The 12,892-nt window shown below is 41.1% G+C and overlaps 2 protein-coding genes across 2 annotated transcripts in view; one reads left to right on the plus strand and one right to left on the minus strand.

Annotated features, from left to right (window-relative positions):
* LOC308552616 (antigen WC1.1-like) overlaps positions 1–4,242 on the plus strand; it is a gene marked incomplete at both ends in the record, with an annotated part of 30,132 nt that extends 25,890 nt beyond the window's left edge. Inside the window, 2 exons of the mRNA XM_081127826.1 lie at positions 388–525; positions 4,124–4,242. Coding sequence (XP_080983952.1) covers positions 388–525; positions 4,124–4,242 — 257 coding nt within the window. The remainder of the gene's footprint in view (positions 1–387; positions 526–4,123) is intronic.
* Positions 4,243–12,159: 7,917 nt separating this feature from the next.
* Positions 12,160–12,892, minus strand: part of LOC308552617 (antigen WC1.1-like) — a gene marked incomplete at both ends in the record, with an annotated part of 39,401 nt that continues 38,668 nt past the window's right edge. The window contains one exon of the mRNA XM_081127827.1: positions 12,160–12,344. Coding sequence (XP_080983953.1) covers positions 12,160–12,344 — 185 coding nt within the window. The remainder of the gene's footprint in view (positions 12,345–12,892) is intronic.

Here is a 12,892-nt window from a genome sequence, read left to right on the forward strand (position 1 = left end):
TGTGTCTCCCACAGCTTCAGAAGCGCACAGACAGCCTGGGTTCTCTTGGTCCAGCTTCGGCCTCCTTTGGACACTGACATGTGCATATTATATGTTACAACTCTGTACCATATGCTTGAAAATAGTGCCTGAAACTCATAGCAAAATAACTTTTGTTGATTGAGAGGCCATGTTAGAAAAATATTGTTGACCTTGATAAATTAGAATATTTAGAAGATTTAAATAATTGCTGAGAATATTGAGATCAAATATATATCTTTGAGAGAATCATGGAATATGGTATATATATTTATTAGCTATTAGAATCTCTTCATTAGAAGGGACCTTGGGCATCACCTAGTCCAACCCATATTTTGTTATTTCACCTAAGTCCTTGTCTGTTTTCAGAGACTCCAAGACAACATGTCTATGCCACAGGAAATTATTATGATGATATTGAAGAGTTACCTGTTCCAAAAATTTCTGAGATGAATGAGAATTATTCTTTCCCTAAAGAGGGAGGTGGTGCCGGGTATCCCCAAAGAGGTGAGTGGACAACTTAGTCTCGAGTAGCCTTACTTCCTTCCTCGTTATGGAAAACATGAGTTTGAACCTATCAATAGTCAGTTTTTCTTTACTATCTGAATCTGGTAGCTTTGTATACCTAGATAAGATCAGCTCGGACTTCACAAGATGGCAGCACAGGTAACAGCTGCACCCGCCGCCTCCAGCAACCACATCAAAATTACAACTAAAATACAGAACCACCATCACTCAGAGCCTCCTGAAATCTGGCTGCACAGAAGCCCCACAACCAGGGAGCTGAAGAAGCACCGAGACCGGTAGAAGGGGCGCAGACGCGGGCGGATCGGGGCTGAATCAGAGACGCGGCTGCTGGCCCACCCCCTGGTGCCGCGGGGTAAACCCGGGAGGGAATCTCAGCGGTGGAGGTTTCCCGGAGGAGCGAGGGGTCCCAGCCCCGCATCGGGTCCCCAGCCCAGGGCTCCAGGGCCAGGAAGAGAAGTCCCCACAACTTCAGGCTGTGAAACAAGTGGGGACTGTGGCTGAGGGTCGAGGAGGCTGCGGGAGCCCCAGCAGCTCCTCTTAAAGGGCCCGCGCACGGACTCACTCAGACGCGCTCCCTCTGAGCCCAGTGCCGGGCAGCAGCCTGAAAGGACCTGGGACACTTGGGGAAGAACTAATCTGCCTGAGATCCGGGCGAGAGGTGGAGGGGCAGCTTCCTCCCAGGCAGAAGAGCTGGCAGAGGCCATTGCTCCCTTGGTGAGTCCTCCTTGCACACAGCCGCAGGCAAGTGCCATATTTGAATCCCCAGCACCTGACTTGAACCCTTGGCCCTGCCCTGAGGTTCCCGGACTCCCCGCCCCTCCCCACCTGCAGGCTCATCCAGGCCATTTCCAGTGATGTTTCTATGCAAGTGGCCTCTCCAGCCTCATGTGTAGGACTTTCCTAAAATCTCCCAAACAAGCAGCAGCATGCCCCATATGGCTTGATAAGTGGCCCCAGGCCTGGCACTAGCTGCAGCCTGCATTGGTTCAAAGCTTGGCCTCTCCTGGATATCTCCAAGCCCAGCACAAGTAGCAGCCAACTATGGTTTGCTATGTAGCTCATGCTGGGTGGCCCTGGGCAAGGCACTGGCACAGGCTGACTTTGCACCTCCTGGAAGGCCTCAGAGTCAGTGCACCTGGTGGTCAGGCTCTACCATGCTGGATTACAACCCTACCACATCCATGAGTGACACACTCAAGGGGCACACTTGGTGAACACCAAAGCTCCACTGAAGTAAATCCTGCTCTATAGGGGTATCTCCAGCACAGCAGCTCTTTGGCTGTAGTTGCAGCTGGTCCTCACAGCTGATTGGCCTTGGGGTCAATTCCTCCCAGTGACGCCAACAGCAACCAAGGCTCAACTACAGTAGGACAGTGCACACAGCCCACACAAGGGAGCACCTAGAAGTCCCAGCTCAGGTGACTGGGGAGGCTGAGCCACTAGGCCCTACAGGGCACCTACTACACAAAGCCACTCTACAAATTCCAGGAGACATAGCAGCTCTACCTAATACATAGAAACAAACACCGAGAAGCAGCCAAAATGTGGAGGCAAAGAAACATGTCACAAAGGAAAGACAGAAGAAATCTCCAGAAAAGAAACTAAATGAAACAGAGCCAAGCAAGCTACTAGATACAGAGTTCAGAATAATGGTTGTAAGGATGCTCAAGGATCTCAGTAAGATTAAGGAAACTAGTGAGATCATCAATGACATAATAAAGGAGCAATTTGAAATGAAGGCTAAATGAACTGAAATGAAGAATAATTTACAGGGAATCAACAGGAGAGTAGTGGACACTGAGAATCAAATTAGCAATCTGGAATATGAGAAAGCATAAAACACCCAACCAGAAAAGCAAAAAGAAAAAAGAATCCAGAAATGTGAAGATAGTATAAGGAGCCTCTGGGACAACTCCAAGTGGACCAATATTTGTATTATTGGGGTACCAGAAGGGGAAGAAAGAGAGAAAGAAATTGAAAACCTATTTGAAAAAATAATTATAGAAAACTTCTCCTACCTTGGGAAAGAAATAGACTTACAAGTCCAGGAAGCACAGAGGGTCCCAAACAAGAGGAACCCAAAGAGGCCCACAGCAAGACACATCATAATTAAAATGCCAAATGTTAAAGACAAAGAGAGAATCTTAAAAGCAGCAAGAGAAAAGGAGTTAGTTACCTACAAGGGAGCACCCATACGACTGTCCGCTGATTTCTCAACAGAAAGTTTGCAGGCCAGAAGGGAGTGGCGAGAAATATTCAAAGTGATGAAAAACATGGAACTACAACCAAGATTGCTCTACCCAACAAAGCTATCATTTAGAACTGAAGGTCATATAAAGACCTTTACAGATAAGAAAAAGCTACAGGAGTTCATCACTACCAAACCAGTATTACATGAAATGTTGAAGGGTCTTCTTTAAGAAGAAGCTAATGAACAAAACAATCTGACAAACTAAATAGATCCAGAGACATTGAAGCATGCAACAGATGGTCATATTTCAGAGGAAAGAGGGAATGGGGTAGAGGATGGGAAGAGATTAACCAAAGACGTTATATGCATATATGCATAACCCATGGACACAGACAATAATGGGGTGAAGGCCTGAGGAGGGGGCAAGAGTGAGGTGGAAGGGGTCAGCGGGGGGAAATGGGACACCTGAAATACTTTCAACAATTAAGATAAATTTAAAAAATAATAATAAATAATTTTTTTTTAAGTTCAGATCTTCTTTATCCCAGGTATATTGAAGCCATTTCATCTCTTCTGAGAGGAGAAACACACTGTGTCCTCTGTGTCCATGTGCACCATCAATTGATGTAGACATGTCTATGAGTTGCAGAGGCTTTGGTCCTATTTTTATACCCTAAATTGAAATTTATGCTCTGACAATAAATTTGAGGGCTCTTTTAGATTGTGAGAAGTAATCTGGCAAGTTTTTTAATATAAATGTAAATTAAATTTGCGAGCTATAAAAATTTGTTTTGGGAGAACCATGTAACCAAATGTTTTAAATTGACATTGCCCACTAATAATACAGAATATGCAGTAGCCTTAATTAGAGAGTCATAAAACCTTAGCACTAGAAGGAAACTAAGATATAATTTTCTCTCAGTGTTTCAATTGACAGTTAATGACCCTCATTCCCTAGGACTAGGCTTTCTGTTTATATGGGAGCATGTGGTCCCTGGCTAGCAGGAAGATTGGTTGAATTGCTCCCTTTTGGCATCAGACAGGTGATCCAGATTGTTCTCATGAACACTTTTAGGCAGAAATGATCTGTTATTGATGTGTTGAGGAGAGGTCATCTGAGTGCTCTACAGAGGTCACCTCTTCCTCCATTCCTTAAGAAATCTTTTCCACCGCTTGCCATTATTTATCCACTTCCTTTCAAACTGTTGAAATCAAGACAAGACTACACAGAGTAGCTGAATCAGTCTAAAGTAGCTCTATCTAAGCCTTTCAGACAAATACTAGGCCCCCACAGATATTTTGTAGCCACTTTGTACTTGTATCCATCTTCTAAGGGACTCTGTCTTGTCTTCACCGCTGAAATCAGAATTCTCCTTACTGTTTCAGGCATCTCTCTGCAGCCTTCTAGAGAAGCTGTCAACTCTAGCATGGAAGATAAAGCATCCTCATTGGTCCTGAGACAAGAAGACCCTGGGTATGATAATGTTGAGCTTAGTACCATGTAGTGCCATTCTTGGAGCAAGAAACTCTTCAAAGAATCCTCTGTAATATTTTTTCTCAAATAAATAAGAGTCCTGTCTCCTTCGTTACTGCAAAGTTTTTATGTGTACCTATGATGAAAGAAAATTATCCGTAATAAATACTCTGAGCTTCATAGACAAATGCTACTCAGTATCTAGGTATTTTCACCCCCACTGACCTTGGAAAATTCAGCCTTCAAAAATTTTTCGTTCCTTGAGTGAAATCTCAGTTGAAAAATCAGTGTTATCACCTCCCCTCAGACTACACTCTTGCCATCCTTTAGGTACAAAGTTCAAACTTTTTTTGAACAGCATCAAACTCTGAAATCTGACCCTGAAGTAAGTTCTCACTTAGGAAGATAAACTCAGAAACACATAACTGAATATTCCAAAATATTACACCTCTCTTTAAAACCTAGAAGTGAGATTCAAAGAAGTGAGGTTCAAAGTGAGGGCTGATCAGGTAGAAGGGAAATAGTTGCAGCTCTTCTAATGTAGCTCAACAATTTATGGAGTATTAATAACAAAAATCTATACTACATAAAAGTATCTTTTTTTCTAACTGCCTTTTCTCTTTTCTAGTTATTCCCCACATCCTAAGTCTCCACCTTCTTCATCAAATTGTACATACTATTGTTCATAAATCCTATTGTTTTCCATCCTTTTAAAATAGTATCTCTTTTCCATTCTCCTCTCTGACTATATTTGTTTAGACCCCCAACAATTCTAACCTCTCCAATTGCAAGAGCTCTCTAAGGGCTGTATTTACTTTGAACTCTTCCCACCCTAAACCATCCTCACATATATGCCCCCCTGTGTTCATAGCAGCACAATTTACAATAGCTAAGATCTGGAAACGGCCCAAGGGCCCATCAGGAGATGAGTGACTAAGAAAGCTGTGGGACATTTACACCATGGAATGCTATGCAGCTGTAAAGAAGAAGGAAATCTTACCTTTTGCAACAGCATACGTTGACCTGGGGATTATTATGCTAAGCTAAATAAGCCAGTCAGAGAAAGACAAATATCACATGATATCACTTATATGTGGAAAACAAACTGATGAACAAAATAGGTCCAGAGATGCGAATGCATGGAACAGACTGACAGATCTCAGAGGGGAGATGGATGGGGGGATGGGAAGAGATTAACCAAAGAACAGATATGCATGTGTGCATGGCCCATGAACACAGACAATAATCTGGTGAAGACCTGGGGTGGGGTGAGGGCTGGGTGGAGGGGAGCAAGAGGGGGATATCTGTAATACTGTCAACAATAAAAAAATAAATTGAGAAAGAGAGAGAGAGTGCTGGGGCATGAGGATAGGCAAGCCAAACAATGTAATTCTCCTGCCTAAAAATCACTGCTAATTTATCATTAGTTATGCCAAAGTTTCCAAAATTCAGTTATTTGCATGCCAGTATAATTAATATTTCCATACCTGCATTCTAACTGTATAATTATAACCAAGATTTTCTTTACATTTACTATCTTTTTAACTTAAACATTTTGTTCAAAAATAAAATATATATCACTACCAAAAATATCTATAGAATAAGAGAAAATTTTCTGAAGTTCGCAAACTATATATACATTTATTTTTCCAAAAAAAAAAAAAAATCCCCATTCAATACTTTAAATCAAAGTTTGGGAAACAGTAAACTACCCTAGAAAGTTCGAAACCCATAGCCTATGAAGCTCTCCACATTTGTAACTCTTTCTTAAGCATCACTACAATTATTTTAGGAAAAAGCAATATTAAACTGCTCAGCATTTTCTAAACCATCAGGTTCTTTTGAAACTCTGTTTTATACATGCTTCTTCTTTCTGAAATTGCCTTCTTTTCTCTCCAGCCCTTACCTTTTTCTCCCTCATCTCTCCCAATTTTAAGTAAGTTGTCATTTTTTTACTCATGTCAGTTCATTAAGTTAAACTGGGTTAGTGTAATCATCAAATACTTATGAGATAGAGTCCTGCTGGAGAATATCTATATACTATTTATTTTGGACTCCTAAAATAATTTATTTTAAAAAGTAAATAAATTTATCACTCCAGAGAATATATTACTTTATTTTTTTACTACCTCTTTTAATAGGTGCATTTCTTGAATGAATGTTATATGACTCTTGTTATCGCAACTCCTTTTTCCAGAAATGACAGAGGTGATTCTGTCCCTATCTGGCCCATATTTCAAATACAAGGGACAAACAGAAACAACATTCACTCTAGCTCACCAACAATAAGCTTTTAGAACCTCTGATTTCATTCAATTATCAAATGAGCACTAAGACAAATTCATTAATTGATGATCCCAGTCTTTTTGCACATCACTTTTCACCTTTTTGTATATCCAACTAGAAAAATTTGCCTGGATCTGTCCAAGTAGTACTAATTCCCTGGACTCAATCTGAGTTTTAATCTCTCAGTAGTTGTCCTAACTACACTATATTGAATAAATTACCCAGTTAGAGGAGACTCAGCTCCCATTGAGATGCAATAGAAGAAAAAAAGAAGACCTGTTTACTCAATCAGAATCAGACTCTGAAAAGCAAAATAAAGCAAAGAGAAGCCATGTGATTGAGATCCTGAAGATCCTCTTGCTCAAAAGAGAGTTTGAGAGAATGACTTTGCATCAACTTCTGTGTGAGGACTATTTTCCTGTCACTATCTCCTCTGATGTAGGCGTATATCAACCCATTAATCCCAGTGTCCGAGCTGTGCCAGAGTCAAGTAAATGGATCTGGGACAGTTGGGAAACAATTTTTTTCTATTTAGATATAAACCTAGGCATCTAATTTACAAATCCAAATCAATATCCAAATTACAGCAAAGAAAATAAAATGGAGATCTGCAGTATAAAATTCTTGCACTTCTACTATCTATCAATCCAGAAAAGAACCGTACAGAAAAAAATGCCTAGCACTTCTCACAGGAGGCTGTGAAAATTATGTAATGTGACCAGAGTAAAAAGAGCAGAGGACTACAGAGAAGTAAGTACATTAAATGGAGAGTTAATTTTGGTTTTTTAATGTCTACAAAAGGGGTGGTTATTTGTGGGTGTTCAAAAGTTAAGATAAAGAGCTCATAGCCATTGAAAAATGAGAAAGATTATGTAAATAAAATAGGAAATCTACTCACCACTGTGGAATCAGTATGAGGTGGAAGAAACAAGCAAATAAGTAAAAAAATGATTATGTACATTTGTAGATATAAACAATAGGAAGTTTAATATTACATTTTACTACCCAGCTATCTCTCCTATTATTAAGGGCAAAGTACTGAGTTTATGCTTATGTGGAAGCAGTATAAATTAAACTTGAAAAACTATACAAAATACAAGAAAAGCCTGAAGTGACCAAAATCAAGATACAGAATGGTCAATCACCACAAAAGAACTCCTTTATGCTACCTCTTTGCATTCACACTCACCTCCCAACCCTCCTCACCCCTCTCCCTATCTCCTGGCAACTGCTAATCTGTTCTCCTTTTCTATAGTTTTGTCATTTTGATAATGTTATATACATGGAATCATATAACCTTTGGATGCAAACTTTTGAAATTGCTTTTTTCACTAAGCATAATATTCTTGAAGCCAGTTCAGGTTGTTGTATGTATCAGTAGGTCATTCCGTTTTATTGCTAAAAAGTATTCCATTGTATGGATGTATCGGAGTTCGTTCAACTATTGGCCCATTGAAGACATTTGGACTGTATCCAGTATTTTGTTATTACAAATAAAACTGCTAAGAACATTTGTGCACAGGTTTTCTGTGAACATAAATTTTTATTTCTCTGGGATAAATGCCCAAGAATGTGATGGCTGCATTATATGGTAAGTGCACTTTTAGTTTGAAGGAACTGCCAAACTGCTTTCCAGAGTGGCTATATCCCCACCAGCAATGTATGAGAGAACCAGTTTCTCTACGTCTTCATCAGCACTTGATATGATCTCTATTGTTCATTTTAGCTGCTCTAATAGATGTGTAGTAGTCAACCTATGCCTTTTAATTAGACAATCTTGCCCATTTACATCTAATGTAATTATAATGTGGTTGGATTAGCATTATCATTTTGCTATTTTCTATTTGTACTATCTCTCTTTTATTCATCTTTTTCTACCTTCTTTTATGTTAATTGAATATATTTAATATTCTGTTTTAATACCTCAACTGGTTTCTTAGCTATACATCTTTACATCAATTTTTCAGTGGTTTTTCTAGGCTTTAGAACATGCACTATTATCTTATTACAGTCTCCTTAGAGGTAATGTTGTACTACATCAGGTAAAATATAAGAACTTTGCAATAATATGGTTCTATTTACTTCCACCCTTAGTGCTATTGCTGTCATGTGTATTATATCTCACATGGATTTTGATCACTATACTACATCTTTATGATAGTCATATATGTTTTGTAGAAATTAAGAAGATGTGATCTTTCATAGTTTCTCATATGTTTGACATTTATAGTTCTAATTATTACTTCCTGTAGAACTGTTTCCATCTACTGTCATTTACTTCCAGCCTGAAGAATTTCCATTAGCATTTTTGGAGTGAAAGTCTATTAACAATAAATCTCAGTTTTCATTCATTGTGACATTCTGGCTACTTTGTCATAATTACTACTAAGCAGAGAAGTTTTCTGGCTTTTGTTGCAGACCCTGGAATGGTATTATCCCCCTCACAGAAGTCTCATTCGTAAGCAACATAGATCATTTGAAATGATTGCCTCTTATGTTCCTAAGTCTAAACACTCTGAAAATCTGTTCACCAACTCCTGGCTGCTTCTTGAGCACCCAGTTCATAAAAGGGCTCATCCTAAAACTCTCCCAGCTTTGGGTAGTGAAGTTTGTCCTAACTCTTCCTTAAATTTTCCTGATGATTTTTATCACCAAAAAATTAATAGCAGCCAGCTCTTTTTGTGCTTTTGTGGTGACATCTCAGGAAAAAGCATGCATGAATGTTCAGGATTTTTTTTAATGAGTTCATCATGCTAGGAATGAGGGTGTGAGTATGGACCAAGTTTAGAGTCTCTTGTCTAAACAAGAGTGACCTGCAACATCCGTGAGCCTGGGCAAAGAACAGCCTTGAGGAACTTGTGGGGAGATGAGAAAAAAAGTCAGTTCTGGATTTCCTCTTAGAGACACAGATTGAAGGCCAATCCTCTAAAAGCAGATGGCTCAAATTTGCTAAATTATCAACAAAACAAAAAGTACTTTATTCAGAATATTTAATTTTGAGCAATTGACATATAATACAATTATAGATCAGTACTACCCTACTGGAATACAGATAGAACATCTGAGGTCTCATCTCTTTTTTAATACAACAGCATGGAAAGTCACTGTAGGTGTTCTAGGGGAATTTAATTCAGCAGCATCATACTCAGGGTCCTGTTGGTCCCCCTGGAGCAGCCAGGGACTATCTTCTTTCCCAGGATGAGCTGCTCCTCCAGGGAAGTGCAGAGAGGAGCCTGCAACAGTGAAGAGAAGTTTAATTAGAACTGTGATAGAGGGACAGGGAAGTGCCCCATGGTAGAAGCAAGTCTAGTAAATGGTAATAAAATAAAATTTAAAAAAGCATCTCTGGGGACCCACTGATGATCAGGTAGGATCGGACTATTTAATATTAGTTACAGCAGGGGTGTACCAGGACTATCCTATTAGGATCCAGTCCAAGTGGGTTTCTGGGGCCACAGCTTATCTAGGAAACACTGGATCACAGGAGATTTGTGAGCAACACAGGTGCTCTCTAAAGGCCTTTTTCCTGGCTTACACAATCAGCAGGGAAATAGCCCAAGAATGGTAAGAATCATATGACAGGATGTGAAAATTTCTCCTTTCACAATTGCCATACCTGAGTTCACAAGGAGAAGGAGTCAGAAGGCCACATCTGGAGAAATCTCAGTTCTTTACTAAAAATCTAACTCTGCTCTTGATGGCCTTGACTTGTGTTTCCAAATGCTAACAAAAACCATCACAAGATTCTTTCACAGTTGCCCCCTCCCCATGGAATCACTTGAGCTCTCAGATGAACAACACTCTTCTCTGGAGAATGAGCATCTTCATTTGGCCATTGAAATGTCTGGAGCAGATTAGAATTTAGCTACCTACAAATTCTTAATCTGTAATTCACTACAGAGGCTTTGGATTTGGTAAATATGCTCAATTAATCTACAAGTCTTAATGCAGACATATCGAAGATGAAGTTAAGGAAACACAGATACAAGACTACAGAGTGCTTCCTCCCTCCCAAGGAATATGAAAGCATTAAAGAAAGGAATAGGGTCTAAGTGATGCTGTCAAACATATGAGGTCATCCAAATTTTGAATCTACAAGAAGAATGGGCATTGAGATCAAATTCATCCTTTCCAGGCCAGAGACAAAATATGACAGGGATCAACTAATCCCACTCACCTGTCTGAAAAACCTGTCTCACCCCATTCTCCTCTGGAGGCACTTCCCACCCACTCATCTGGGAGGCAGAAAGAGTCTTGGGCGCCAGTACCTCTTCAGCATCATCGTAAACCTCTCTAAAAGCATCAGTCCTCTGAGCTGGGGGTTCTAAGGACAGACAAGGGAGTCAGGTGAAACCACAGTAAATGGGTTGGTTTAGGAAACAGCTAAAATCCTTTCTGATACAGAGATTCTGATGACTGCTAAACAGAGGCACCATTCACCCCAGGCTTTAACAGGTCTTTTCCAAAGCCATGCATTTCATTTTTATGTGCTAATAAACCAGAAAATTATCCAAATATCTCAATATTTCTTGACTAAAACTACATATTTTCAAAGCAAGTCTCACACCAAAAAGCATTACTAAAATATTTTATCAGATTATACTTTCCGGATGTTATTTTTAAAAACAATTTGTACCTGTTATGACTGAATGAGGGTGGTTCTGGAAACTGAGAGCCCAGCCCCAACATGAGGCATTTCAGAGCCACCAGAGAAAAGGAAAACTAAACCCCAGCAAGACAAGAGACCCTTCTAATCTCAGTCAAAGGAAGACTATTTCCCTCAGCTCTCCTCTGTGAGGGAAGTTCCTCTGCCCCCACTACCCAGCCAAGACAGACCCACCTCTACTACCAAGGACAGATTTATAGTCACTGCTCTCCTCACCATCTCTAGTGCAATATGGCAGTTTTGTCACTGAGTCACCTGACAGGGACCCTAATGTGGAGGAAAACATCATAAAAACAAACAAAACAACCCTTCCCACACCCATAGGCTCCACAGTAAGGCTGAGAAAAAATGCTTGGGCTAGCATGACTCTTGTAGCATCAAGGGTCGAGTTCACAGGAAGTCTGGAGAGGCTCATCCTGCCTCTGTGAGCCTAGGGTACATATGGGGTGTGCAGACGCTGAGAAAATCTGGCTCATAGCCAGTAGGTTGCTTAGAAGTAGAGGTCCCATGAGGGCAAAGTAGGGACACTCACCTGGGCTGCTCAGTAGAGCATCTTTCTTCAGTGTTACATGATAATCAATCTCCTCATATGTGGCCTCTTCAACAGCATCTTCGAAACTGGGTAAGGCTGAGCAGACCACCAGCAGGTCAGAGATTCCCACCTGAGACACTTCTGAACTAACAGGCTGATCCTTCATTGTCCCCGAAGCTCATGCATGGGAAAACCCTCACAGCTTCCAGGACCCCTGAATAGTCTTATACCCATGCACCATGTCTGCACCTCCTACCTTTGTCTGACCCTGTATCCAAAGCTCAGCTCCTACCCTTTCTTGTCTCACATAAAAAGCCAGGACTTATGAGTGCTCACACCCCCTTCTTAAGAAGCTCTGTATATTCAGCCCTTAGATGCTAACGTGGGGCAGATGGATTTGCAAACTAATGGGGTAAAAACAGATACCTTGCGCAGTTTTCCCCTGTCACCCCTAGCCCCATTTCCTACCTCCACACGCTTTCCTTGTTGCCCAGTACCCCCTGCAGCCCACCTCTGTGCCCCACTCTCCATCTGTGCAGTTGAATCACCAGGATGATGAGGACCAGGAAGAGAAGGGCCCCCAAGATGAGGCAAAGGATCCCAGGGACAGAGAAGATGCCAGGGACAGGACTTGGGCCAGATCTGGTCCCTAAAAAGAACAAATCCAAGAGGATATGGAGAAGGGCATATGTACAGGGAAACTCACGTATCCCAGCATTTCCAGAGAGCTCAAGACAGTGAAGTCCCAGCTTCCAACATAACGGGATTGACTGGAACCCTGATGGGCACTCCCCCAGGCTGTGTCCTAAGATAAATTCAACTCCACTCCATTGTGGTCCAAGGGATGCTGCGGATCATCAGGGAGCTCCGGGCTAAAACAACCTCTGAGGGCCAGGGCACAGCTTCAGCCCCTTCTCTTGGGCTTCACCAGACCAGAGCATCAAACAACCTTGGCGTGGGTGTCAGCTACTAAGGAGCAACACTCATAAGCAGGTGGGAAAAAAACACAGAATCTGCAACACAGGAGCCAGCCTCCCATGGCCTGAGGGCATAAGAAACTTCTGGCACAGTGAACCAGGGAAGGGGAAGTTTCTCCAGGGAAAATACCCTGATACCTCCCTTCCACCCAGTCACTCCTCAGGATTTCCTTTCCTGGGTTATCTAATTCTGTTAGAGATTCTATAGAACATGTCCCAA

This window comes from Miniopterus schreibersii, assembly GCF_964146895.1.
Source record: "Miniopterus schreibersii genome assembly, chromosome: 2".
NCBI classification, from domain to species: domain Eukaryota; kingdom Metazoa; phylum Chordata; class Mammalia; order Chiroptera; family Miniopteridae; genus Miniopterus; species Miniopterus schreibersii.